Raw genomic sequence first — 27,689 nt, forward strand, 5'->3', positions numbered from 1 at the left:
CTCCAGTAGTTTATCCACCCAAAGTTACTTTGCTGTATTTACTCCAAGCTGTGATATCTGTGAAATGAAGTGTGAGCTCTGAGTAATTTTGTCCTTTTTAGGTATTTCGCAGTGACAGAGAGAAAAGAACAAGTTTGGGGAAGGACAAGTGAGGAATGATGATGTCATGGTGTTAGCTGTTCCTGCAGGGCTGGACAGAGAGACGGAGAGGAGGATGAAATCTTTATGAGAAGCAGCTGTAGAGAAGAGGCAGACAGGCCTCCCGAGTTTGATAACAGCAGCCGGCCCACAGCTTGCTGACAGTGACTTAAAGGTCTGATGAAGCAGAGAGTGAAACACTGACAGCACCCCCTGCATAGAGTCTGATAAAGGTTTCATTCCAATAGCAACATTTTGTCAAGTTATCACCAAATATCAACACCTGAGATGATTTTTGGAGCAAATGTACAAAAAAAATAATATTCTGCCAAGTTAGAAAAGTAAGACTGGTAATATCACTGTCTGAATGCATAAAAATATATTTGCACTTCATAGCAAAGACTAGGTCAACTTCTATATATGTGTGAATGTGTGTGTGAATGGGTGGATGACTGGTTGTGTAAAGCGCTTTGGGGTCCTTAGGGACTAGAAAAGCGCTATACAAATACAGGCCACTTACCATTTACCATATATGACTAGTCAAACAAGTAGATCCTTGCGTAGAAAATTTGTGTAAGCATCAATACATTGTCATCAAATAATTGAGTTCAGCATCATCTATGAAAGGACTGCTGTGTGTCTAGCTGGGTAATTTTTTGTGCTTGCTAACATATATCATATAACATATAACAGCATACCTTGGAAAAACACTTGATGTAGGGATTACTCAAAATTCTTAGCAAACCACAAGACTTCTGAAACAGTGTCTCCAAAGTGGACATGTTTGGCCATAATGCACAGCGACACATTTTGCAAAAATCAAACAGAGCATGTCAGCACAAACACCTCACACCAACTGTCAAGCATGGTGAAACTTTTGGAGGGGTGAATATTTAGGATATTTCACAGCCATAGGACCTGGGCACCTTGCATTCATTGGGTTGATCATGACCTCCTCTGTATAGCAGTATAGCAAGTATTCTACAGTCAAATGTGAAGCTGTCTTTGACAGCTGATAATGATAATGGATAATGATCCAGAGCACAGCAGTGAATCTGCAAAAGAATGTCTGAAAAAGAAAACAATCAAGGTGTTGGAATGGCCCAGACCTCAACCTGATTGAAATGCCAGGACTTTGAGAGAGCTGTGCATAAATGAATGGCCGCAAACCCGAATGAATTGAAAAATAAGTGTGGGCCAAATTTGTTCCATGATGATACAAGAGAGTGATGAAGTCACGCAAAAATAGTTACTAATGATTATTATTATACTTAGATTTTCACAGAGTGCTTCTGCATTTTGGCTTATTTTTAGTAAATAAAGAATTACACCGTGCAATATGTCACTTTTTCGTTGTGTTTACCTAATTTTAAGACCTGGTAAGCACTGGACCATTATACCTGAGAACTGAGAGGCTTTTTACCACAACCATAAACATGTTTAAAAACTGTTCTCTCTCTTATATGTACATTTACCATTATATTCAGCGTGTATTTTTTGACATTTAGCAACATAAGCAACATCCCTCTCTCTGTGGTATATTTTCGGTGTGTTTATGTGAATCTGTCCGTGTCCAGATACCGAGGGCCCATCTGCTGATAAAATCTCCCACGGGGTTTGTTATGCAACTGATGCTTGGCTCTGATGCCCTACCTCTGACACCAGCTTCTGTTATCTTTTAAGGTTTAAAGGTTTAAAGGTATTTAGTGCTGTGTAGTGTTTACCAACCACCAAGACTCTTTCCATCCTGAGTCCATGACTGCTTTGAAATTTGTCCTTTGTTAGATATATTTTTGTCATTGATTTTTTCTTCAGATCGCTGGATGAATAATATAAATATTAGAAACAGCAATAGAGTCAGTGCATGACAGAATGCAGCAGAAGTACTGTTTGTAGATAAATCACTTGGTATCCAAACCATAATTGTCATAAACATCAGACAATTATCTCCATTCCAGGCGATTTTCCCCTCCTGTGTCATCCACGCAGCTGAGGATGAACAGTACTCCTTCCATTTCCTCTGCCCCACATGTGCAGCCTGTCACACATCACAGGACAGAGGCTGAAGGGGGCGGGGCAGGTAGAGGTCTTTTGGGTCGCAGTTTCCCCGTGATGTTTTTATTGGTCTCAGCAGATGACTTCCCTCAACCTCTGCATTGTTATGGCGGCCATCTTTTTTTCTAGAGGTCAGCGTTAACAATGGCTGCCAATAGATGTTGCAGACAAAAGCCTTAGCACCCTCCCAGAAAAGTTTCCTCAGTAACCGAATGCTGTAAAACCAGCAATGCTGTCGAATTTACCGCTTTTACAAGCTGTGAATACAATACACTGCTGCTCGTCAGGTTCAGGCAAGTGCTGGGAAGCGCATCAGTCAAAATGTTAGAATCCAGTAAGACAGAATCGCGTGAAAATACCAAATTACCTTTTAAGGCTGAGAATTTTGGCCTTGGGGATCCTAACAATGAAGTGGGACAGCCTAAAAGCATGCACTGTTTTCACAGTGCAACAGTATACTCATATTTTTCTTTGCAATATCTACTTTCCTCTTTGGCTTTGACAACCCCTGTCTCTCCAGCTGCACCACCACTGCTCTCCTCTGTTCCTGTCTTCCATCCACCCCACCCCCTTCCCCCTCGTGACATGCAACGCCCTTCTGCAACACAGAAAAGAATTAAATCGTAAAAGTTTTACAGTTTAATTACGGCATAACATCCCTGTGGAAGTCTTCATGCTTCTCCGCGCCCACCCTCTTTTCCATGCTGGATTTCTATTCTTCGTTTCTTTTTTGGGGTTTTCTTGTAAGAAGAAAATAATCAGGTGGGGGAGGAAGAAAAAAAATCACTTGATGTTTCTCCTCAAACATGTGACCCCGCTCAGCTCACAGCTGAAAATAATTTGGGCCTACAGGCCAGTGGATGGCTGATGCAAACCTCCCTCCTCCTCCTCCTCCTCCTCCTCCTCCCTCGGGGGCTAGACTTCGGACTGATGGGGAGCTAAACACAAAAGAATGAATGGCTTGAGCTGTGGGCAAAAGCTAGAAGCTAAAAAGGATGACACATTGTTCCTGTGGTCAGCTTCTAATCAGACCAGACCACAACTCTTCCTCATACTCCATTTGCTCTTTCATTCTCAAAGAGGAAAACACATAAAGCAAAAACCTGAGGGCTATTTATGCTATTAGCTCAGGGAAGAGTTCAGCTATTTATATTATTTTGCAATTTACTTTTTTTTCATTTGATATTTTGACTTTTTTTTTTGGAGTCTCCCCCCTCACTAGCAGTTAGGACAACAATTTGTGGAATTTGGGTCAATTTGGCTCACATACCCCTCAGAGAGGGAGAGCCAGGCCAGGAAATGTTTAACGGCCTGCAAACACCTCTAAGTATCCGAGCACATGTGGTAGGAGTCAAACACATAAATCCGCGTGTGGGCCTGGCATATGGACTCCTTGGCAGGATGTAGAAGTCTATGTAGGTGTATTTTCATATGGGGTTTTGTGTTTGGCTATGCAGCAGGGTGGCAATGCATGTATTAGTGGCTTTGTGAATTTACTGTAGAATTAAAAGCATGAATACAGCAGGACTTGGCCCTGAACTATCTCTTTTTTTCCTTGTGTCTACTACTACTTGCCAGAAGCAAAAGGCCAGGGCCTATTGCTTCATGCCAGCCCTCCACCAGTGTTTACAGGCCAAGCAATGAGCACTGTGCACCAGTGGCTCCAGTTCAGTGTTGCATATGGATGGCCTTGCTGCGCTCCAAGTGGATCTGGTTTCATTGCGCGCTGACAAATGGACCCAGTAATAATTTAAAACTGAGCACGTCCCCTCACCCTCGCATCGGCACTACTTTCCTGTGATAAACAACAGCAGGAAAATGTGTGGCTGGAAGATAGACAACAAATTACGGAAGCTCTTGTCAGAAATGAAAGGAGTAATGTGCAAAAACAAAATGTGTGTGTGTGCTGCAGTGCATCAGAAATCTGATCTGGCAAATGCAAAAAAGGGCAAAACGCTGAGGATAACATAAAAAGTTGAGTGCTCCTGTCTCACCACCGCCGATATAATCCTAATGGATCTTAATTGCATTACAGTGTGGTTCTCTTTTCTTTTTTTGTATTTTTCCATAATGCCACATGGCTAATGGGAACCTAATATGCCTGTTGGCTGTTTAGGCGTTTTTCAGTGCTATTCTCCAATTACTGACCAAGTGAGGAATGGTAGTTTGGTGGTATTCCATGCAGTCTGTGAGGTCTGCTTTTCTGCAGCTGTCTTCAAAAAGGAGTTTTAAAATAAGAGATTTGTTTGAGCCATTTGGTAGTTTACTTTCACACACCACTCCCTAAGAGAGTCCTCGAAAGGAGCATCTTCTTTTGACCCAGTCCTCGTTCATCAATCTATATGTCTGCCTATTTATGAGAAAAAATACAAGCTGAAATATTTTTGCTTATACTGTTTTTTTTGTAACTTTTTGACCTGCAAGCTGAAATATAATTCTGTTTTCCTTTTTAATAGACACTCCATCTTTCTGACTGACTGGCTGACCGTCTCTCTCTCTCTCTTTTTTTTTTTTACCTGTCTTCTCAGGATGCCAGCTGCTAGCACCATGACCGGTGGGAGGGCCCTGCTGCTCTGTACAAACACTGACAACTGCATCTACCAATCAGTCAACGGGTGGGTGCCTTAAAAGACAATTGAATAGGTTGCCATTTTGCTTCTGTGATATCGTGTAGTATGGTATCTGATTCCAACTTGTATGGTGTTTGTTTTGTCCTCCTAAACAAGGACATTTACCTCTGTGTAATAAGTTTGATGTTACACACTCATCTGTCATTATGAAATTAATTGAGGAGCTTCGATATACGAATGGTAAATAGACTGGTACCTATACACTTTCTTTCTACTCACTTTTTACTGCAACCTAATCACACACACAATGATATTCAAACACACTCCAATGGTTGTGTTCGGGGAAACTGATTGGGCGTTCAGTATCTTTGACACAGTAGGAGCCGTGGATCACTTCACCAACCTTCCAGTTGGTAAAATGACCTGCTCTACCACCTGAACCACAGCCACCCCAAATAAATAACTGTACGGTTAATGCCAGTAGTGGAACATACTAGCTGGCCAAAGCACAACTTCCTCCAAATTTCAAGAAATGGTCCCATAGCCAACAGAAAACTCTGAAGTGGACTTAAGCAAGGAGGAGACCCCCCTTTTCATTAAGCTCAACAGTACAACAATAGCAGGGAAGGGGAGCAGAACAGGGCAGAGGCAGCCATCTGGCATCTTGATACTGTTACTGCCCCCCTGCTGCCACTGTCTGATGCATCCATGACCACTCTCCAAGGCCCCTTCTGTCATCCTTACAGCATTCATTAGTTTCTATTTAGATTATAATGATGGGATTTTCCTTTTTGTTTGTGCCAATAGGGGTGGAAGATTTTGATGTCTGTTGTTTTGAGGGCCTGCCATGCCAGTCACAGTTGCTCAAAAGGTTCCAGACATTTCTCTCAGGGAAAAGTCCAAAGCCGATGAATATTTTTGTCCATTTCAAACACTCCTGCAGTAGCCTCCTTTCCACCCTCAGAGACCCACCGAAAGTACCGTATCACCCTCATAGAGAACTTTGCTCTAGGATGGCACACTCTAGTTCCTAGAGTATTTAAAAGCAGAATGAGAGACAGAGCCTTCATCTTCCAGGTCCCTCTTCTGTTGAACCAGCTCGCAGTTTGGATGTGGAAGACAGACACCATCTCTACTTTTAAGATTGGGCTTAAAACCTTCCTTTTCAATAATGCACAGCGTTAGAGCTGTCCCAGGTGACCCTGAATCTGCCCTTAGTTACATTGCAGTAAATGTCCGCTATTTATTGTTAGACTACCATTTTTTTTCTTCTTTGGCTCCACTTTTTCTGTAACTCAGTCACTTGTCTCTACCTAATCTGGCTCTCCTTAACTTTTGTTTTTTATTGACCTTCCTAATTTGGAAGAGAATTATATCTTTTCCTCCGTGATCATATTTTCATCAAGTTTTGCCTTGTCTTTGAAGGTCTTTGAGGAAAGTAATTCCCCCCTCCCCCTCCCTGGAGATTTCCTCTAGATTGCATGACTGTTGGTTTTCACATCCAGCAATGTCATCAGAAGTCACCCAGCAAGGCCACATTTCCTCTGTTTGTTGGAAATTCAAGTCATTTGATGAATAGGCTTTTGGGCTAGAACAGAGTTTTGTGGGTCAGGAGCGGAAAAGAAAGGATGCACGTCCACACTTAGCTCCCTCTCGTCATCTGCGCATACTTGCATCTCCCTCTCCAGAAATAGCTTTGTGTGTAGCTCGTAAACTTTGACCCTCAAACCCAGAGTTCAAACAGTCATGACTCAGTAATGTTCCAGGAGTGAATCACAGCTGAGACAGAGGCACCCAACAGATGTTTGAACTCTTTTAACAAGAATTCCTGTTTGGCCCGTAAAACAAAGCTCGGTTTGGGTGGAACCGTAAGCACTGGGATTGTGTGGCCAATTTTAAGATTCTCTGCTGTGTACAGTAAAAGCGGAAGTGGACAATTTAAAAAAAATATTGCACAATTCATTATTAGATTTGACAACAGTCCAATGTAATCCCTCCCTCTGTTTTTTTTAATCTACATAGTTCTCACTGCTGCTTTACCAAGAAAAGCCTGCAGCTTTTGCCTTTCTTTCTCTTTCGGTTTCCTTTCGCTCCTTCCACACAGTCTGGTTGCATCTTTTGTTTTCTTTTTGTTCAAGCTTGCAGAAAACTTCCTTCCTAAAAACTGTAATACACTGTTTCAGAACGACTGAACCTTTTCTTTTGTCCCACATGACATAAAAGCTCTGGTTATGGAAGATCATAATCTATAACAAACATTTTGTAGTCTTGCAGTCATGTGTCGAGTTGAATTTCTAAACTTTTTGACAGGTTTAAGGAGAGCTTGTCTGAATAGTGTGTGGTTTTTTTGAGATGTTATTTTTGAAGTATTTTTGTGTTCTCTGTTGGCCTTTTCCATATTATGGCTTTGTCAAAAGTGTATTAGTGTGTGCAGCTTCTTCTAATAATGTCAGGGGCTCATCTGAAGTGTCATTGCGCAAGACGCTGGTATAAATGCAGAGTTTACCATGTGTTTTGCTATTTTCATTTTGGTTCTTCATTGTGTCTGCATTAAACTCAAACAATAATGAGATTTAATTGTATCCTTTAGTTCCGTGTACAGGTTTCTTAATTAACTGATTTACTGCCATGTCTCTCTAGTATTTTTTCTCCTTTAATTTGTGTGCACGCTCATCTTTCCGTATCTTTCCTTCCTAGGCTCCAGTGCTGTGGCTTGAAGCTTGGCGAGGCTCCATCAGCAGTGGTGCCCCAGCCCAAAGAGGTGTGTGGGTCACCAGTGGACAGAGACAGGAGGGACACCGCTGTGTCCATAAAGAATCACCTCTCTCCTCTCCTCAGCCCAGGTCCTCCTGACTCCATGCTGGCTCACAGGAGAGCCACGACTCCTGCTACTGACCCACGGGCTCCCAACATGGAAAACGGGCTGTGCGCTAAGCTGAACCACAACAAGAGCCCAGCAGGAGCCAAAACCGCCAGCATCCGTGATAAGATATCCCAGTGGGAGGGCAAGAAGGAGTCTGTCCCAGTAACTATTTCAGGAACATGTCCACTAAGTGCGACACTGAAGGAAGCTGAGACAGTGAGGAAAAAGGAATCCAAAACTACAGAAGTCCAAAGGACAGACAGCAAGAGGTTTGTCAGCTGGGACAGACAAGACTCGGGGAAGGAGAATGTTGGTAAGCTGGGGGATTCGAGACCTAAATCCCCAGAAGCCCCAGCAAACAAAGACAGAGAAGTGATGGTAGAGAGGGAATTTCGGGCTTCTAAGCCAACAGAACAACCCCAAGACAAGAAAAGTGTTTTAACTCATGTTAAGAAACTAGAGAAGGCAACAAAGGAGGTTCCTGACAGACCTTCACTGGCATTCCCAGGGAATTACTTCTGTCCTCCCTCTAAGGAAGAGCTGGAGGAGACAGAAAAGAGGGGCAATGAGCCCATTTTTGGGACTTTTGACATGGCTCGACCTAGTGGGACACGGAGATGGAGGGATGGAGATTCAGAGAATGTGTACAATGAGCCAGGTGCTCCATCTATAAACCCTCTCCCTAAACCTCAAAGAACCTTCCAGCACCACACGCCGCCCGCCACCCCAGCTTCAGGGCCTTTCTTGGGAAAGGGAAGAAGGAACTTGCCTCCTTTGCCCTCCGTTCCTCCTCCACCTCTACCCACGTGCCCACCCCCAGGAGTTTGCAGGAGACCGTGGGCAGATAAAGCACGTAACAGTAGCAACAGGTAAGACACTGAAAAGAAAGAAGGGAAAAATATCCTTCCTGACCAAGAATGTTAGATCTTTACTCAAGTTTAATAACATGCTGAAAATGTGGAAAAATAAAGTTAACCCAGCCCACACACCGCAAAAGCTAAAATTTTCCAAAAGTTGTAAAGTGGGAACTGGATTGGCCGGCGATAGCTCGGTGTACATGTCCTTAAACCCTTCCCCCATCAGCATTAAACAAACATGGAGGTGCACAACATTTCCCACATCTGCTGTAAATCAGAATCACCGGTGACCTCATCCTTTTTTCTAAATATCCCACAAAATGAGCTCATTGGTTTGATCTCAGGAATGTACACACCGACGCAACTAGTTCCTCCATCCAAAACAACTCCACTGGAATAATAGAAGAGCAACATGAAGAGTCATGTCAAAAAGCTTTGCTTTTTCACAGAATTACAAAAAAATGAGCTCTTAAAAATTCATTTGGCGTAATTACGTTAAAAGTGCAAAATCTGATCGATCTGAAAAGTAGTCTTTTGATTGCAAACGGTTAAAGATGTTTGACTTTTCGGCTCTCAGTAGCCCTTCAGTTCAGATGGTTACAATCAAAAAAGCAGGACTCTCTGTAGGGAAACCAAAAAAATGTGAACTCTGCAGTATTGAGCACATCTATTGTTCGCTTTTTCCAGTGGTCTGAATTCTTGTTTCGGAGCTTGGCTTGGATCTGTTACATTCCATACCATATGTGGAGGCCTCGCTCAAGTGTGTGCTCAAGTGTGTTGCTGTGTCAAGCCCTTTGTTTGGTCAGGCTGTCTCCCTCTTGAGTGTCCATTGCAGGGTGCTTTTCCATAGATGTGCCTTCACCAGATCCACATCATCCAGTATTGTTCAGTTTTGGCTAAAACTGCGTCAGAGCGGCGACACTGCATTTACTTTATCTAACTTTATTTCATATAAAGAGAGCAAGCCATGATACTGTGATGTACTCTGTTAAATAATTATTCTGTATAATCTAATGCAGTAAAATTGCACAGAATTACTTTGATTCCAAGACTTTTGATTTACTGATTGCACGCATGTGTAAATGTATGCATTGTGCTCCAGTGGATACATTTGGATTGATGAAACAGATGTGTTTATTTTGACGATGCAGCTAACAAACTGAAATATCAGTTTCATGTTTTGCAAGTGAAAAGAAAAAATCAACAACATTACCGTGACACATGTTCGCCTTAAGATGTCAGTCAAAACTCTTTCGTCTTTGTGCTCCTCTGTCCACCAGGAAGTCCTACGAATTTGAGGATTTGCTTCAGTCGTCTGCAGAAAGCTCCCAGGTGAACTGGTATCATCAATCCAGACTGGGCTTAACACGCACTTTATCAGAGGAGAATGTCTATGAGGACATAATAGGTAAATATTACATACCAAAAAATTATCTCTGTAACATTTTGCCTTGCACGCAAATTCATAAACTGACTCAAAGTTTGCAAGAAAGAAAGAGTTCAGTGACAGAGTTGACAAAGAGGGCAAAATCTCTTTACTCTTTTTATATTTTTTGTAATTTAGAGCTTTGCCGCTCAGCTTTTATTAAAAAATTATAAATAGAAATTCCTCACTTATTGTCTGTCGTATTATGCCGGCCCCACCTAGAGCGCGTTTAATTTCATAACGCACAATAGTGGCGTTGTGTGAGGTTGCATTGTAGCTGAGGTTGGCTTCTGTGATTGTCAGGGCTCTGGGATGGCGGTGGGGGAGGGGTTGGGGTGGGGGGCAGACTGGTATGTAACGGTGGCTGTTTTTGCCGGCAACAATCAAATTAAGTTCAACTACTTCTGAGTGATGCTGGAGCTTATTTTAACCTTGTTAGTTTCCTCCTTTTGTACAGCAGTGTTAGTTAAAACTCTCAGACATTGTTCACTGAACTCTCAATAACCTCCCATGGGTAAAGCGAGTCAGACTAACTATATGTCTACTAATAAAACTGTTCAGGGAGGCAGTGATGAATGCTTGTGATGTCCTCGAAGTCTTGCCTCCCTCCACCCACAAGCTTTTCACAAACACCCTTTGAACACACAGTCGCATGTCACTGTTTGCAGACAGAGAGGAAGGCAACTGTTGCCATCACATGTGTTCAGTCTTGTGCCTCTTTGATGGGTTTGACTAGCTGATAGCACACAGAAACACATTATGGAGATTAGTGTGACACTCTCTTCAGCAAGCAATGTGGAAAACAGCACACTGATCTGTTGTTTTTCTTTTTTTCCTTTGTCTTTTTCCTGAGCAAGAAGGAACAGGGAACTGAACGTCCCTCTTTATTTGCGTACAAGTCACATCTGGTGGATGGATTGATAGAGCAGGGGAGAGTCAGAGGCAGATGGAGAGAAAGAAAGAGACAGGCTTTGGAAAGCTACCCCACTTCGTATATGCAGGGCTTGCTTTTAACTTTAGCTGTGCAAAAGTCTTATCATGATGAAATATGAGCTGGGTTACACATACTGCTACTTGTAATAGCTCTCCGCACATCTGGAGTAGGAATCGTCTGGCAAAACAAACGTGAGTGATATGGAAAGAGTGCTTATCTGTGCTTTGGAACGAGCACGCTATTGTGTAACTTGTGACGTTAAAAACATGTGTTTTTGCTTCTAAAGATCCCCCGTCCAAGGAGAACCCCTATGAAGATATTGAGCTGGAGAGAAGCTGTTTGGGAAGCAAATGCATTTCACCTGCCTCTTCATCTCCTGTCCCCAGCACACCAAATAAGGTACATTAAGGATGGATAAATATGGATAAATACGATAATCAAATAGATCCAATGGAATCGGAAAACCTAACCTAACCTAAAAGTATGCTAAAATGTGTTTGTCCCTATCAGCTCTCCTCCAAGCCCGGCTTTTTGAGACAAAACTCGGAGCGACGAAGCTTCAAGATCCCCGAGCTACGTAAGACCAACAGAGACACTGGCATCTCCTCACCTTCCCGTATCAGCCCCCCCTCCACGCCCAGCAGCCCCGACGACACCCCGTGTCTCTCAGGGGACCCTTACAATCGCAGACGGAGGAAAATCCCTAAGGTACGAACTCCCACTTTGGGATTTAAAGAGGAGCAAGAACATTTCTACTGTACGTTTCCTGTGTGGAAGAGTACCTAATGAAAAGGGCTCACTGAGGTTGCACTGAAAGGATCTTGGTACAGGCACATTTTTGTTTATCAGTTTAAAGGGTTAAAGCCTTTGTGTTTCTGTTCTCAACTTCTCCAGATGGTGGTGAAGATCAATGGGATCTTCGAGGCGCGCAGAGGGAAGAAACGCATGAAGAAGGTGTCTCAGTCTGCTGAGTCCAGCTCAGGGAGAGGTGAGCCATCAAGTGAACACCAGGCTACTGTCTATCTCTGATTTAGTGAAAGAAAATTGAAACTGACTGCACGGACATCTTTAACTTGCGAAACATTGCGTCCGCTACTGCAGCGCTTTCAAGAAGGAGGTTGCATTTTTCAATATGTCTGTCATCTCAAGTAGAGACATGAATTCAATTTTACTTAATTCAGTGATTGTCTGGCACCTTGTGGAGTTTTTAGTAATCTTCATAAGGGAAACTAGATTGGTAGTCCAATGAAAACAAAAGACACAGAAAATAGGCAACTCATAGACAGAAAAACAGGACTTTACCATGCAAGGCAATGTTTAGACAATCATGGGTTCCCAGTTGCCATTAAATACAGTATAACACCAACTAAGTCCACAGTGTGCTTGGCAATAGAAAGCCCATGTGGGGCCCACATTCAAATATTACGTGCTGCTATAAAACTTTCTGTTTTCTATTATGATAACTGTTTGGTCTAGAAAAAATTTGACAAACTGGAAAAAAAATTCTCATATTAATTTTGATTGTGATCATTGTTTTAAGAATATGTACCCTTTGGCACAAATTATTTTATTTCTTCATTTTTTTCTTTGTTGTAGTTTATTAATAGTTTACCTTTAATACTCTCAGCAGTCAACCCACTCCATGTGCTTTGCAGTCTTGCCTTTATCTCATTATTTAAACAAGTATTGCATAAGTCATTTAATATTTTGGGGGCCTTTTCCGACTTTACTGGTGCTATAAATCTCTTTTCTTTTCTTCTCTTTTGTTTTCAGTGACAGACGAGAACAGCGAGTCGGAAAGCGACACGGAGGAGAAACTAAAAGGTGAAAATCCAAACAGACGTGCTACATAGTGCAATCTATAATGTAAATGTTTTTCATTCAGCAGGACATTTTAATATTAATGACAAAGAAGCACGATGTGAGCTTTTGTAGTTTTCTTCCAGTTCTGTGATATAGCTAAAGCTGGAAATGCAGGCTGTAATTTGTGGGTTCACTGCAACTCACACACACATCTGTGGATCGCATACATGCATGTTGATGAAATGTGTTTCTGTGTTCCACAGCTCATAGCCAGCGGCTTGTGTCGGTCCAGTCCATGTTGAGGCAGACGGGGCGGTACCGGACCTTGGAGAGGGATTTGATGGAACTGCAGGAGAGGAAACTCTTTGAGTATTTTATAGTTGTTGCGCTCCATAAGACCAAAGCTGGAGTTCCGTACCTGCCGGAAGTCACACAGCAGTTTCCTCTCAAGGTAAAACAGAAGTGTTACTGGAGCAAAACGAGTGAAGCTGAATATTATATGTAAACTTTTTGAAAATCGACATTGTCTGCTGTCTGCCTGACCATTATTTATGAGGAAACATGTACACCCCAGTTTATGAGCAGTGTGGCGATTTGAGCAGTGATACTGCTTTAGTTTTGATTGAAGAAAATTTTAATAAGTTAAAATCAAAGACTGATTGAACTCAGACATGCGGGGCCAAAATATGCACTAAGTAGTTTAACTGTGACTCTTTATATATTCAGTCATTACACGTCTGCTGTGCAAATAACTGTCGCTGTTTCTTTCTTTAATTTAAATGCTTTGACCTCTATTTGGAATCTCTTTATTTTATGTGGGGGTTTTTCTCATCCAGCTTGAAAGGAGCTTTAAGTTCATGCGAGAGACTGAGGACCAGCTGAAGGTCATCCCGCAGTTTTGTTTCCCAGACGCCAAAGACTGGGCACCCGTCGACAACTTTCCCAGGTCAGTTTGGATCTGAATGCTGCCACGGCACACAAGCACAAAGTGAAGTGAAAGCAAACGTGGACACGGGAATTTCCCTCTGGAGTGGTGACAGCTCACTCAGCTGTTTTCCTCACTGATTATCACTTGAAAAGTTGAAAGCTGAAAGTCCCAAAGACTAATCAGTCATGACTGACAAATTACTGGAAATTAGCAAATCTTTAGTGCCTTCAGGAGAAATGGTAGCTCTAACACCATGCACCTAACTTGTTATTACAGAAATTACTCTCCTTGTTTGCTCTACAAGCTGCATTACTCAATGCCTCCGGTCAATGTACACATTGTTCTGAGAAGTGATGATTGTGTGATGGCGATGGCTAATAATTATCCAGAGGCAGATGTCTGAGGGGTGAGGGCAACCAAGCATATGATTAAAGTGGACTGGCTGACACTCTCCCCTGTCATGAAGGTTAACAGCAGTGAATGATTACCTGTCAGGTAGAGGTTAGGAAGTGTTGTGCGATTGTTTTCCAGAGTGACCCTGTCCCGAGGGCTCTCTGTGTTAAGTACAAAGTAAGGTTTTGGTGGTAAAAACCTGACCCTGCGTTTTTTGTTTTTGTCACGATCCTGGGTCTTATGACCCAGTGTTTTGAGTTTTAGTTCATTTTGATGTTTTAGTTTATGTAAGCCCTTCAGGTTCCTAAGTTCATTTGTTATCATGCTTAAGTGTTTCTAGTTCTTATTATTTCCCCCTCGTGTTTCCAACTATGGTAAATCTCCCCTGCTTTTCATGTGTTTCATGTCTGTGTCTTACATTGTGAAGTTTGGGTTGTCATGTCTACGTCTCATTATGTTTCCTGTTTTATTGTGAAGAGGTCTGGTGTTTCTGTGTTCATCGTGTTCAGTTTTACTCTTCCCCTGTGGCGTTGTTATGTTCATGTTGATCTACTGTGCCTTTCTGTTCCATGTTTCAGATCCCTATGTTCTGTCTCCCCCAGTCTGTTAAGTCCACATGTCTTGAGTTCCGTCAGTGTGTTTCCTGTTTTACTTTCACAGTCTGTTCTATGTTAATGTTTCTAGTTTTGCTTCCCTTGCCTCGTCCTGCTTAATTACTCTCAGCTGTGCTCTCCTCCTGTGGCTCATTCCCCCTCGTTATCCCTCAGTGTATTTAAGCCCCATGTTTCTCTTTGTCAGTGTTGCGTCCTCCATCATAGCTGTGTGATTTTTCCCTGTGGCTCCTTGTGCTTTAGTTTTTCCCAGTTTAGTTTATTTTGTATTGTTTTTCGTGTCCCACTCCACGCCAGCAATAAAGCTGTGTTTTTTGAGTTTAACTTTTGACTCTGTGAGTTTGCGTTTGGGTCCTTCTCCTGCCTGCCACACAGCCGAACTGTGACAGTTTTTTTTGTGATTTAACAGTTTTAAGATGTTTTTTTTATATGATTGTTTGAATTATCTTTCCCTTTTACATCCCCAGCGAGACCTTCTCATTTGTACTGACTGGTGAAGATGGAAGCAGACGTTTTGGATATTGCCGTCGTTTACTGGTATGCTCTTACAATGCTTCCTGTTACGGTCGCAGGTTTCTGCTAATTCAGGCTTAATAAAACGAATCCCTCATTATAGTCTGTTTAAAGCAGTGGTTCTTAACCTTGTTGGAGGTACCGAACCCCACCAGTTTCATATGCGCATTCACTGAACCCCTCTTTAGTGAAAAATAAAATAGGATTTTTTTCAAATTCAAGACATACATATGTTTTTTACTGGTGCACAAAATGAGCCGTGCATATCACAGCTGAGGCTCTGCCGAACCCCTGAGACCGACTCACCGAACCCCTAGGGTTCGATCGAACTCAGGTTAAGAACCACTGGTTTAAAGCCTTCTGCTGTTTTTTTCTCATTCCAACGTATTTCTTCAACATGGATGACTTTTTTTGTTTTTTTTTCATGAATGTAGCTGTAAAGTTTCTGTCAAATAAAGGCTTTGGTTTGCTTCACTGCTCTAATCCTCTAGTTGTAGTTGGTTGAGCAGTCTTGTGTTATGAACCTGTCTGTCTCTTTCCTTCTGGCTGTTCACAGCCCAGTGGCAAAGGCCGAAGGCTCCCTGAAGTCTACTGTATCGTCAGCCGCCTGGGATGCTTTGACCTCTTCTCCAAGGTAGATACACAGCAGTGACTTAAGCACAGGCACAAATGTGCAAACTATACTCAGAGCCGTGACTTGCATTCAGTTACACTGCTCTGAACTGCACGTGTTAACACAAACCACCATTAAAAAGTACCACCCTCGGTGCCCAAAGAACTCCACCCACACTTTCCCCAGTCCCTTTTCCCACAGGGGCTCGTATCCATGGCTACAGTAAAGCGACACATGTGCAACGCAGCTGATGTGGTCGCTTCAGTGGAAGAGCTCCCCTGTAATGAGCCTTAGATTCATCTGCATGTTGACCTGTGTAAATGCTTTGCAGCGTACATATGCTATAGCTAAAGTTTGATTACTAAGGACACATACATGGGCATGGAAGAGTTTTCTAAATATCTTCAACATGTAGTCAATCAGCTACACACGCTTTAATTCAGCACAGATGCGTAGAGTGTGTTTGTAGAGTAGAGGAGTACACATGATTGAGTCAGGGTGTTAGCTGTTTGTTGTGTTTTAATGTGGCGCCATATTCATACTGCATTATGGTCAGAATAAATGCATTTGGCTAATAATATCCACTTTCCTAAAAGAAAATTAGGGATTTGAGTCTGGAACTATAGTGACAAGAAGATAGATTTTTTTTTCATTTGCAGCAATTTCTGTTAGATGGTCGTTTATATTTGGCAGTATGGTTGCATTCTAGGGCCTTCTACTTGCACAGCCACAGGAGGAGAGAGCAGGAGCAAAATCCAGCATATTATTATTATGTTAATTAAGTAAGAACCAGAATTCTATAAGAATAAATAGCAGGGAGGTGAGTAAAGTTTGATTACGGAGATGTTATTATATTTTATCTTTTAACTACATTTTGGCCCAAATATTTGAATGGTAAATTAGATTTGTATAGAGTTTTGTCATTTTTTTGTAACACAATAACTACAGGTTGCTGGTGCTGAAACCAAAGTGTTCCCTTTCCTGTCTCTTACAGATTCTGGATGAAGTGGAAAAGAGGAGGGCGATCTCCCCTGCCCTGGTGCAGCCTTTCATGAGAGGCATCATGGAGGCTCCCTTCCCTGCTCCAGGAAGAACTATCACCGTCAAAAACTTCCTACCTGGCTCTGGGACAGAGGTACAAAGACATTTTTACAAAGGAGTCTATTACCCAAATCAGCATTGTTTAAAACTATAGAAATAATCGCATTAGTAGCTTTGTAATTTGTATCTAAGGGTCTTCTTTCTTCTTTTTGTGTGCCTTACACGCCTCTTTCTTTACTGCAGGTGATAGAACTGTGCCGCCCGTCAGATTCCCGCCTGGAACACGTAGACTTTGAATGTCTCTTCTCTTCATTAAGTCTGCGTCTTCTCCTCAGAGTTTTTGCCTCCCTGCTGCTGGAGCGCAGGGTCATCTTCACTGCTGACAAACTCAGGTTGGCTCTCGTGCTGCTGGGTTCGGCCACTGTGTTATTTAGTTTGTTTGCTTCATAAATCGTTGCTGATAAGACTATGCAAGACAGGGTTGTGATGCTGAAAAGATCAGAGAGTTTGAATGATATGACACAGAGATTTCAAGTAGACAGGCAGTCTGGGGAAAAGAAGATCGCTGACCAAAGTGTGAGAGGAAGGAATGCTGTTGTGTTATACAGTCGCCTGGGGAACAATCAGTTTTTCCCTGGAAAACTGTCATAGATGCCAGACAAGAAGGAGTAAGGCTTTAAAGCATGGCTGCTGAGCTAACACCATGTGTGCAGTTTGACGTCTACAAACAAACATGGTTCCTTCGAACCTTTCACTTCATACGTCACAATAGTTGTCATCCCCCTCCCCACCCCACCCCCAAAGGGCTTTCTTACTGCTGTGATACACATGTGGCGTCTACAGAAGTCCCTCTTAATCTGATTTAAACACCCTAAAGGTTCATGCTGTATGAATACATAAAGCATAAAAATTATTTGATGAAGCTCTTCAGAGTGAACTGTTTTGTGTGTTTTTGTTTTCTTATCCTTAGTATTCAAACTACGGTGTTCAGACAGTATTCCATAGTATTCAAACAGCTTACATTAAAAGCATTTTTACCAGAGCTGTTGCACTTTCTCTGCCGTGAAGTGGAAATTTGGCCTCGTTAATTGTTTTTTTGGGTTTTTTTTTAAAATAATGAATTAACTGCAAGCAGATGGAAATGCAGTGGCGATTAAGCCAACAGTGTGTGAGTGTGTCTGCTGTCACTGTATAGAGTTTGCAAGTGTTGCATCACACTCCATTAAAACACTCATTTTAGGGTGACAGCGGGTTTGAATGGGGAAACATATAAATGAACTTTTCTCAACATGTTCCACATTAATAAGTGGTTGGCAGGGGAAGTTATTTTTTAGAAGGAGGATAGCGCCATCTTGTGGTAGGGATTTTCTTTCTATTTTAGACTTTTTTTTACTGTGATTTTGTGTTTTCCTTTTGTTGTGAATGTCAAGGATATATTATCATATATGAGCCAACATTTCTCCAGAACATGTGAATCAAAGAGAAAAAGCTATTATTATCACTGTCTGGACATTATCCATGTTTACTAGCTATGATTTCTGGGAATTCCCAACATATTAAATGGGATTAGATATGAAAATAATGTTATCTCAGTACAAGAATAGCCTACATTGTGCTTTCATATTAAAATAGTTACAGGTTCTATGTATATATTCAAATATAGAAGTGTTTTATCTAATAGTACAGGGATTTGGGATTACATACGACATGGTGAATGATACTAATGTTAAATTAGTTTAAAGTTTAAAGTTGACCTGAGAAACAAAATCTCCTAAAGGCGCTTTATACTATAACATAAATCGTAGGATAATAGAGAGAAAATCCAAACAATCAGACAACCCCTTATGAGTAACCAGTTGGCAACAGTGGGACAGAAAAACTCGCTTTTAATAGGAAGTAAGGTGGTTGGTGGAGGGAGGGAGGTAAGACAGAAGACAAATGATAACACTTGCCCATTTTCTGGTTTTATTGGAAGATTTATTCATCTGTTTACCAGATTATGACAATATTTTTTCACACTTTCTTTCTCTTTCCACAGTACGTTGTCTCAGTGTTGTCATGCAGTAGTGGCTCTACTCTATCCCTTCACCTGGCAGCATACATACATCCCGGTGCTCCCACCGTCCATGTTGGATATAGTCTGCACTCCGACTCCCTTTATAGTTGGCCTCCTTTCCAGTTCTCTACCTCGACTCAAAGAGCTGCCCATAGAAGAAGTAAGAGAAGGTTTTTCTTTCGTTTTTTTGTAATTTATTGCCCGTGATGCCCTTTACTCTGGGCACTTCCTATACTGAACAATAGCTTCAGGAAATAACATCATTCTCCCTCTTGTTAGGTCCTGGTGGTTGACCTCGGCAACAGCCGCTTCCTTCGACAGGTAAAAAAAAAAGAAAAGGAAAAAAAAGAGATTAAAACAGAAAGAGCACAGTAAAAAATGTCACTAGTCACACAAGAGTTCCTTGTTGTGACTGTAAAAGATGTTTTGTGGAGTGGGCTGTGTGTTAAGTTTGTTTAAATTAGTTTTCTTTCCTCTTCTATAGCTGGATGATGAGGACTCTATTCTTCCACATAAGCTGCAGGCAGCTCTGGAGCATGTGCTGGACAAGAGAAGGGAGCTGGCCTGTGAGAAAGGAGATCTACCCAATGGTGACTTGTCATACTTGTTATTTCTTGCATATATAATGTGGGTTTTCTGGTTTTTTGGTGTGTAAACAGAATGTACTATGAGCAAGAAAGTTTTCACAGGACTAGCAGAACCACCTTTACCAGCAATAACTTGAAGTAAGCATCTTTAGTGTGACTTTCAGTCTCTTGGGGAGGAATTTTGGCTACTGTCCTCTACAGTATTGCTTCATTTCATGGAGGTTTGCGGGCATTGGTTTATGTACAGCTCTCTTAGGTCCCGCCACTGCACATCACTCAGGTTGAGGTCTGGACTTTGACTGGACCATTGCAACATCTTAATTCTTTTCTGTGTCAGACATCCTGTTGTAGATTTGCTGCTGTGCTTGGGATTATTGGCCTCAGTTTCTGCCAAGCTTTAGTTGTCAGACCGTTGGCTGTGCATTTGACTTTACAAATACTAAATAACTTCCACCACCATGTTTGACAGTTGGTATGAGGTGTTTGTCTTGATATACTGTGTTTGGTTTTCATTAAACATGGTGCTGTGTGTTATAACCAAACATGGTGAAAACACGCTCTTGTCTGTCCAATAGACATTGTTCCAGGAGTGTTGTGGGTTGTTCAGATGCAGCTTTGCCATCATTTTCCTTTTAGAGAGGAGAGACTGTCTTCTGGAAACCCTTCCAAACAAGTCATACTTGTTCAATCTTCTAATTGTACTGTCATGAACTTTAACATGCAACATGCTAAATGAGGCCTGAAGAGTCTGAGATGTAGCTCTTAGTCTTTTGGCAGCTTCTCTGAGAACAACATGGTCTGAGGTGAATTTGCTGGGGTATCCACTCTTGCCAAAACTTGTGCTTTTATAGAGGTGCTCACAAGAGTGCATTTGATTAGTAACTCCTGGCTACTACTTAACATCTTAATTCTTATGAAAGCAGTAAGGGTGCACCTAAGTCCTGTGGAAACTTTCTTTTTTACATTAATTGCCACAGCCGCCTTTTTAGTGATATTAGTCTGCACAAATCTCTGGTTTAAAAAGCTTTGAAGTGTTTTCGTTACCAGTCATATCTTCCTGGGTTTCATGTAATGAATATTATGTACCACAGCTCTAATGTTCATTGCCAGCTGTTTTCCAGTGAAATATATAGGTATGTACGAAACACCTACAACTTATCATTCTGCAACTTGATCATAGTTTTGTGGTACACCGAAGAAATTTTCCAAGAGAACATTCCCAGAGATTTTCATCATTTTCCCTAAATTTTTAATATGACTGGACAGCTTCATTCCAGTATTCAAGTTTTTCCTCCTTAATAATTCACCTTTAGCATTAAAGGGTCCTTGAAGTATGACGAAATTCAAAGTAGAAATGTTGTGGTTAAAAATACAAAACCATAAATGTGGTGTAACTCTGCATAAATCTCATGTTCTTTGTGGTCGCCAAACCTTTCCAACAGAGTTCACTCCAACACTGCTGGAACATTCAGTCTAACCAAAGTCTGTTTCCCAAACTAGATCAAGATCTAGATCAGTGTCAATACTTTGAAGTAGTCTGTGTGAAACAACCTTGTATGTCTTCTGATGTGTAGCAGTTTTTTGTTGTAATTGCTTTTGGGGGTGGCTAATTTTTACCCCTCTTCTCCGATGGTTTTCTCTGCCAGACTCTAGCTCGCTGAGCACAGTGGTGTCGGAGGCTTTTGTTCGTTTCTTCGTGGAGATGGTGGGCCACTACTCCCTCTTCATGGGTGGAACAGAGAGGGAGGAGGAGTCTGTCTCCTCCACCACCTTGCCCAGCCCCACTTCTTCCTCATCCTTTCAGCGTGAGGCCTTTCGCAAAGCAGTCACTTCCAAGAGTTTGAGAAGGTTTCTGGAGGTGTTCATGGAGACTCAGATGTTCACCGGCTTCATCCAGGAGAGAGATCTGCGCAGGCAAGGCCTCAGAGGTAATAAGCTATAAGCAATGTTAATGCTCTTTAACATTGTTAAAGTGTATCTGCTCCTTTGTGCAAGTAGGAACAGGATGAGCACTGCCACTCCGCTAGCGACCTGTCACTCCTTCCACACTCCACACGGGGAAACACGGGGACAGGTCCGGGGAATCTAGGAACAAAGGAACACGTTAAGTCTCTGAGACAGAGGCACGGCAAACTTGAGCTAGGTGTGTACTGACAAGAGCCTTCACAACAATCCAGCGTTGAACAGCTGATCTCCTCCTTCTAATATACCAGCTGGTCTGATGAGGCCCAGGTGTGCACAATCCGGGAAGGCGTGGACCGAGGGCGTGAACCCGCCATGAGTTCCGCCCCGGCAAAACAGGGGAGAGGGAGAGAGAGAGGAAAAAGAGAAGAGAAGGGGGGCTAGGAGTGAAGAGATGCTGATCAGCGCCTTGCCGATCCTGCAGGTCGTGACAGTATCAGGATAAAATCCTTGGACGTATTGTCAGTCTCTACGCCGGCCCTGGACAATGCCCAGCCTCATGTGACAAGAGTATGTGGTTAGTTCTTGGAGGATGAAGGAATTGATACCATTGACTGACGCTCGCCTGACCTAAGTCCAAAAGAACACCACCAGGTTGCACTGCAGACTGTACAAAAGTGATCTCCCAGTCCATATCTGGGAGGCAACCCCCCAGGACACCATTTGTCATCTGATTAGGAGCATGCCCTAACATTGTCAGGCATGAATACAAGCACATGTGTGCCATACATACTGCTGAGTACCATCCATTATCCAGCAGTTTGTTTTTTTTATTGAGATCTAAAGTGTTGCTTTTTTGAGCAATGATATTATGCGATGTGATATTATGCTTTTTTTGGCCAAAAAATTAAGAAAATGATCAGAAACATTTCAGTGCACCGATGATTCGGACTTTGCTCTGACTTCAGTGTGAACTTGTAGTTACATTTTGTATACCACAGCACATTTAACGAGTTCTTTTTTCCCCCTCCAGGTCTCTTTGAGGTGAGAGCACAAGAATATTTGGACTCGCTGCCTGGGAGTGAGCAAAGAGGGGTCAACAAGTTCCTGAAGGGCCTAGGTGAGAGTCTCTGCACAGCCTCAGGCAGTCAGCTTATCAGCTGATCAATTCATCATCTGTAAAATCCTCCAGTTTTTCTTTATGGAAACATGCTCTTTGTCTCAAATGTGTCTTCATGCAGATATGTTGCTTTTTCCAGGAAACAAGATGAAATTCCTTTCCAAGAAATGAGACTCGGAGTCATTGCTGAAAGCAGAACTAAAAGGAGGTGCAGTCCCTGGATACAGAGCATGCACAGATGGAGATGTGTCTTTGGGTTACAACAAATGAAGGCCCCTGAATGGAACTGGACTCATATGTAGTGCTTAGCATGAAGAGCTGGTTTAGCTCTCAGCTTCATCGCCGATGATTCTGTCAGTGTTGGATGGGGTTTACTTAGCGTGCTCCAAAACTCCCCACAAACACGATAAAGCAACAGTGTCTGGTCTTACAGTCTAAATGTTTTACAGATTACACTAATCTCCTACAGTGTATTACAGTATAACACAGTGTAAATGTCTTAGGAACAGTGTTCTCATCACTAACTTCAACTGTAAACCTGTAAGGAGGAGTGTCCCTTAAGATCCAGTTTTGTACAATATTGTCCTATACATTCCATGTATTTTCTATAGGAAGTTCTATAAATGCAATAGTACAACTTCTTTGTCAACAGGAGGCTGTTAAGTTAATTTATATTGCTTTTTTGTTTTGTTTTTTTAGACCAACTTAATCTCTTGTTTTAATTTCTTTTAAATGAGTCCAAAGGAATCTCCTGTAGTTTCTAATACACTTTATTTAACAGAGTCTAGACTGTTTGTAGACCACTTTGGATTGTTGGGTATACGTGCCACTGTTTTAATTAAATGTACTGTTGATGGACGCTATTGTACCGATAAACACGTACTGATCCAAAGGAAATCAATGTGAATATGCCTGTCAGTAAAGGATGTGGGCTTCAGCTGATGAATTGTGTTTGTCTTAAGCCAATTAGTATCAGTATGTTTCACAAAAACAACTAAGGTTCCCTTAATATGATCGAACATACAATGAAACTTCATAAATAAAGTGATTTGATTTAGACAAACGACTCCTGTTCTTCAAATCCCATTTCTGTGTTTTGGCAGCTTTACTCAATTAAGCCATAATTTTCTGCTTATATTATCACTTTTTTGAAGACAAAGTTATGAAGTGGTTTTAGTCTCCACTGACTAGCCAACAAACCAGTGTAATTTCTAAGAGGTTTCAGATTCAGACTTTTCTTTACATTATAGAAACTTATATATACACACGGGATGCTGTCTAAGAATTTGGCAGGAGCCAATGCATGAGCAAGAAACTTAGCCAGTCTTCTAGATCTATGCGGTTTTTAAAAGTTAAACATAGAGGCTATAAAACTGACAATATGGAGATCAATATGAAGATCTGTTTATCTCTCTCTCTCACTTTCTCATATATGTATATCTATCTATCTATATACATATACATATATATGTATACACATATATATATAGAAATATATCCAAGAAAGGATGTCCAGTATGAAGTGTGGGACAGCATCAGGCCCCCACATGGTTCACGCCTACTGGCTGAAGAAGCTGACTGCACTCCAGGAGTCAGCACTCCAGTACCAAAGAACCAGCTGCTAGTCGATGAGAGACACCCAGAATGGCTAACCAAAGGCCGGACAGTCCTGATCCCCATGGACCCCAGAAGGGACCAGTCCCATCCAAACACCGGCCAATAACTTGCCCAAGTGCCACAAGCTCCTGTCAGGCATCATAGCGGTGAATGGGGCACAATACATGAGAGGGGCCCAGAAAGGAATTGGCAAGAATACCAGAGGTGCAAAACACTAGCTACTGGTAGACCAAGCAGTCAGCTGAGACAGCAAGACTAGGCTGACCAAGCTGTGCACTGCCTGGATTGATTACAACAAGGCCTATGACTCGATGCCCCACACCTGGAATGCCTATACAAGATCAACAGGACCCTAAGAGCTTTCTCAAGAAGCCCATTGAGTTCTCAGGAACTCAATGGGGATGTGGTATACAACACTAGAGGCCAACTTCAAGCCCATAGCACAAGTCATCATCAAGTACCGGATCTACCAAAGGGATGCGCTGTCCCCACTGCTGTTCTGCACAGTCCTGAACCTCCTCAGTGAGATCATTGACAGGACTGGCTACGGATACCGACTACGGAATGGAGCAATCATCAGCCACCTCCTCTACATGGATGACATCAAGCTGTATACCAAAAGTGAATGAGACACAGAGTCACTGATCCACACCACCAGGACTGTACTGAAAGACAGCACGGAGGCACTAATCGTGGCAGAACAGGAACAAGCTCTGAGCACAAGATCCATAGAGGCTGGGGTCTATCACACCAGGCAAGACCCCAGGTGCAGGCTGTGTAAAGATGCCCCTCAGACAATCCAGCACATAACAGCAGGGTGCAAGATGCTAGCAGGCAGGGCATACATGGAACGCCATAACCAAGTGGCCGGCATGTGTATACAGAAACATCTTTGCCATCTATGGCCTGGAAGTCCCTAGGTCAAAATGTAAGATGCCCCCTAGGGTGGTCAAGAATGACCGAGTTAAGATCCTGTGGGACTTCCAGATACAGACAAACAAAATGGTGATGGCCAACCAACTGGAGATAGTAGTGGTAGACAAGCAGAGGAAGACGGCTGTAGTAATAGACATAGCAATACGAAATGACAGCAACATCTGAAAGAAGGAACATGAGAAGCTGGAGAAGTACCAAGGGTCAGAGAAGAGCTCGAGAAGATGTGGAGTGTGAAGGTAACAGTAGTCCCAGTGGTAATCGGAGCATTCGGTGCAGTCACTCCCAAGCTAGGCGAGTGGCTCCAGCAGATCTCAGAAACAAATCCGAGATCTCTGTCCAAAAGAGCACAGTCCTTGGAACAGCTAAGATACAGTGCAGGACCCTCAAGCTCCCAGGCCTCTATTAGAGGACCCAAGCTTGAAGGATTGACTGCCCACAGGGGCGAAAGGGGAATTTAAAAAAAAAAGTTTCAAAATCCTATGTAACCTTGTTTTGAAGTTATTGTATTCACAAGATTTTCAGAAAACGACCTTTCACCTTGACCTTGACCTTGATGTCACTGAGATTCAAGATTTTTAGTAGATACACCTACAGTATCGATTTAGAGCTCCTACGTCGCTCCATTCTCAAGTTAATGTCACAAACTGAAAGCAGGGACTCAAGCGCAGAGCAGGTTGACGTATCAGAACACGATTTATTTACACACCAGTGCAATACTATATACAGTGACGGGGGAAAGTCCAGGATTCCAGGGGATTAGGGGAAGGCTCTCTCTCTCTCTCTCTCTCACGCTCGCTCACGTCCTTACATCCGACTCACACACGTCCGTACCGCGGGGAGGTCACAGGTCCGGGAAGATAAACTGGAATAGGGAAGGGAGAAATCACTCACAAATCACGAAGGTAGGGCGTAAAGGTATAAGACCAAAAGAAAGACTAACGTCAGTAGCTCAATCATCCAGCGATGAGAGGATCTGTGACCCAGCCTCAAATAGTAGATCGGTAATCAGCTGATCGCCATCAGCTGATCGCCAACAGCTGTGTGAGCCAAGGGTGGGAGCCAGCTGTGAGCTCCGCCCAGGCAGAGAGGTAGGGGAGAGAGAGAAAAAGCAAAAACACAAGTGTAGCCTTGTGAGGCCGGCTGGGCAGGCACAGGGACCATGGCAGTTAACCTATTTGCAAACTTGGGTGTCCATGTCACCCACCCACCAACAGCCTTTTACAGCTGAGGGGTGAAAAGTTTTTTATTTGAGGAAAAATGCTTCTTTGGTGTCACTCTATTTGGCTGCTCTATTACAGCATGACATAAACTGTACAGCTGTGTGGTTCTTTCGGGTGACCCAAAATGTTATCTAGAGCCGTCACTGATCTGTGGTGCTGAAGCAGAGCTGTGGACAATTTAAAATAGAAGCTCAAAATACTGAAAGGACAGCATCATATGGCTTTTATCACCAACATCACACACATTTTTTTTATTGTTGTTGTTAATCTTTGAAACAAAAATTACATTGCGCCTAATTTGACATTGCCTCTGCTTTCTGTGTACTTATACATAACCAGGACATCACCAAGAATGAACTCTTCCTATATTACCAAGTGCAGCTTGTCCAAATGAACATGACTGTGAGTCTTAAAAACAGTACGGCTAGAATAAACCCCAGGTTACAACCTTTAGAGAGAACTGTGATGGCTTTCCACTGAACGAACACACGCACCACCCAGAATGTCCAGCAGGGGGCTCTGTTACCCAGTTCACGTTATTCCGCATATGTAGCCTTGGAAGAGTCCAAAGTTCAGAATTACATCTCAGACAATTATGCCTCCAGGCCTTAAATGACTTGCACAATATACCCGAGTCTAACAATATTATCGCCTTTTGGTCTGATCATGTGACATAATAAGCAAACTAGAGCTGAAAAGCAAAAGGTTACAAGTTATATGGGGGGAAAAAACTTTTGAAAAAAAGATAGCCATCTTGGATAGACATTAATATGGGCAATTTATTTTTAAAGACATATTTAATATTGTTTCTTTAGTATAATAAGGCATAAGGCCTGGAGAGTATAAATTTAATAGCAGCGCTTAAGGTAGCTTTATCTGTTCAGGTGTATCACAAGTGATAGAAATACGGTGGATAAAGTATATGCACTTATTATTCAACAAGTCAAAGTGCAATAGTGATTCTTTATAGCAGGCAAAAAACTGTTGAGCCCCTATAGTATGGATCTGAAATATTACATTTGTGGCAACGGTCGTTCATTGTACCTGATATAAAGCTTAATAAAATTTGAAGGATTAAACCAGTGATTTCAGTTACAGTGGGAATCCAGTGTAACACGCTTGTCCTATAAATGGTGTGTTTGTACACCCATTGTCAGTGTTCATGAAGAAGTTGAGTGCTATAATATTGTGTATCCTTTCTGTTTTAGTTCTTTTTAAATTATTCTTCTTAATGCCATGCTCTTCCACCCTTTCCTCTCCTTTCTGAGCCCTCCTCTTCCTCTCCCCCTTTTCGTCATTACGTGTTGGCCGGTCAGACCTCCTCGCGCCCTCCCCTCCTCTGTCTCCCCCCTCCTCCTTCCCTCCCTGGGTCTTTTTCTCTGGCTTTTTCCAGGCTTCATGTCATACCACGGCTAATTCCTGAAATTCCTGCCCTCCTCTCGCTTCAAACAAGCGGCTTCAGGAAGGAGACGAGGCAGCAGAAAACAAACAAAGAGGGAAAAAAAT

General features: G+C 42.3%; 1 protein-coding gene across 1 annotated transcript in view; it reads left to right on the forward strand.

The window, feature by feature from the left end:
- Positions 1–23,473, forward strand: part of si:dkey-82f1.1 (DENN domain-containing protein 2A) — a 34,078-nt gene extending 10,605 nt beyond the window's left edge. The window contains exons 2-20 of the mRNA XM_004563816.3: positions 4,722–4,808; positions 7,461–8,495; positions 9,764–9,891; positions 11,130–11,242; positions 11,354–11,551; positions 11,738–11,831; positions 12,617–12,667; positions 12,910–13,097; positions 13,483–13,592; positions 15,046–15,115; positions 15,648–15,725; positions 16,699–16,839; positions 16,989–17,137; positions 18,784–18,961; positions 19,081–19,122; positions 19,286–19,391; positions 21,035–21,316; positions 22,324–22,410; positions 22,550–23,473. Coding sequence (XP_004563873.1) covers positions 4,723–4,808; positions 7,461–8,495; positions 9,764–9,891; positions 11,130–11,242; positions 11,354–11,551; positions 11,738–11,831; positions 12,617–12,667; positions 12,910–13,097; positions 13,483–13,592; positions 15,046–15,115; positions 15,648–15,725; positions 16,699–16,839; positions 16,989–17,137; positions 18,784–18,961; positions 19,081–19,122; positions 19,286–19,391; positions 21,035–21,316; positions 22,324–22,410; positions 22,550–22,581 — 3,168 coding nt within the window. The 5' untranslated portion in view covers position 4,722 and the 3' untranslated portion in view covers positions 22,582–23,473. The remainder of the gene's footprint in view (positions 1–4,721; positions 4,809–7,460; positions 8,496–9,763; positions 9,892–11,129; positions 11,243–11,353; positions 11,552–11,737; positions 11,832–12,616; positions 12,668–12,909; positions 13,098–13,482; positions 13,593–15,045; positions 15,116–15,647; positions 15,726–16,698; positions 16,840–16,988; positions 17,138–18,783; positions 18,962–19,080; positions 19,123–19,285; positions 19,392–21,034; positions 21,317–22,323; positions 22,411–22,549) is intronic.
- Positions 23,474–27,689: the final 4,216 nt, after the last annotated feature.

The sequence above is a fragment of the Maylandia zebra genome, linkage group LG7 (genome assembly GCF_041146795.1).
Source record: "Maylandia zebra isolate NMK-2024a linkage group LG7, Mzebra_GT3a, whole genome shotgun sequence".
In the NCBI taxonomy this organism is placed as follows: domain Eukaryota; kingdom Metazoa; phylum Chordata; class Actinopteri; order Cichliformes; family Cichlidae; genus Maylandia; species Maylandia zebra.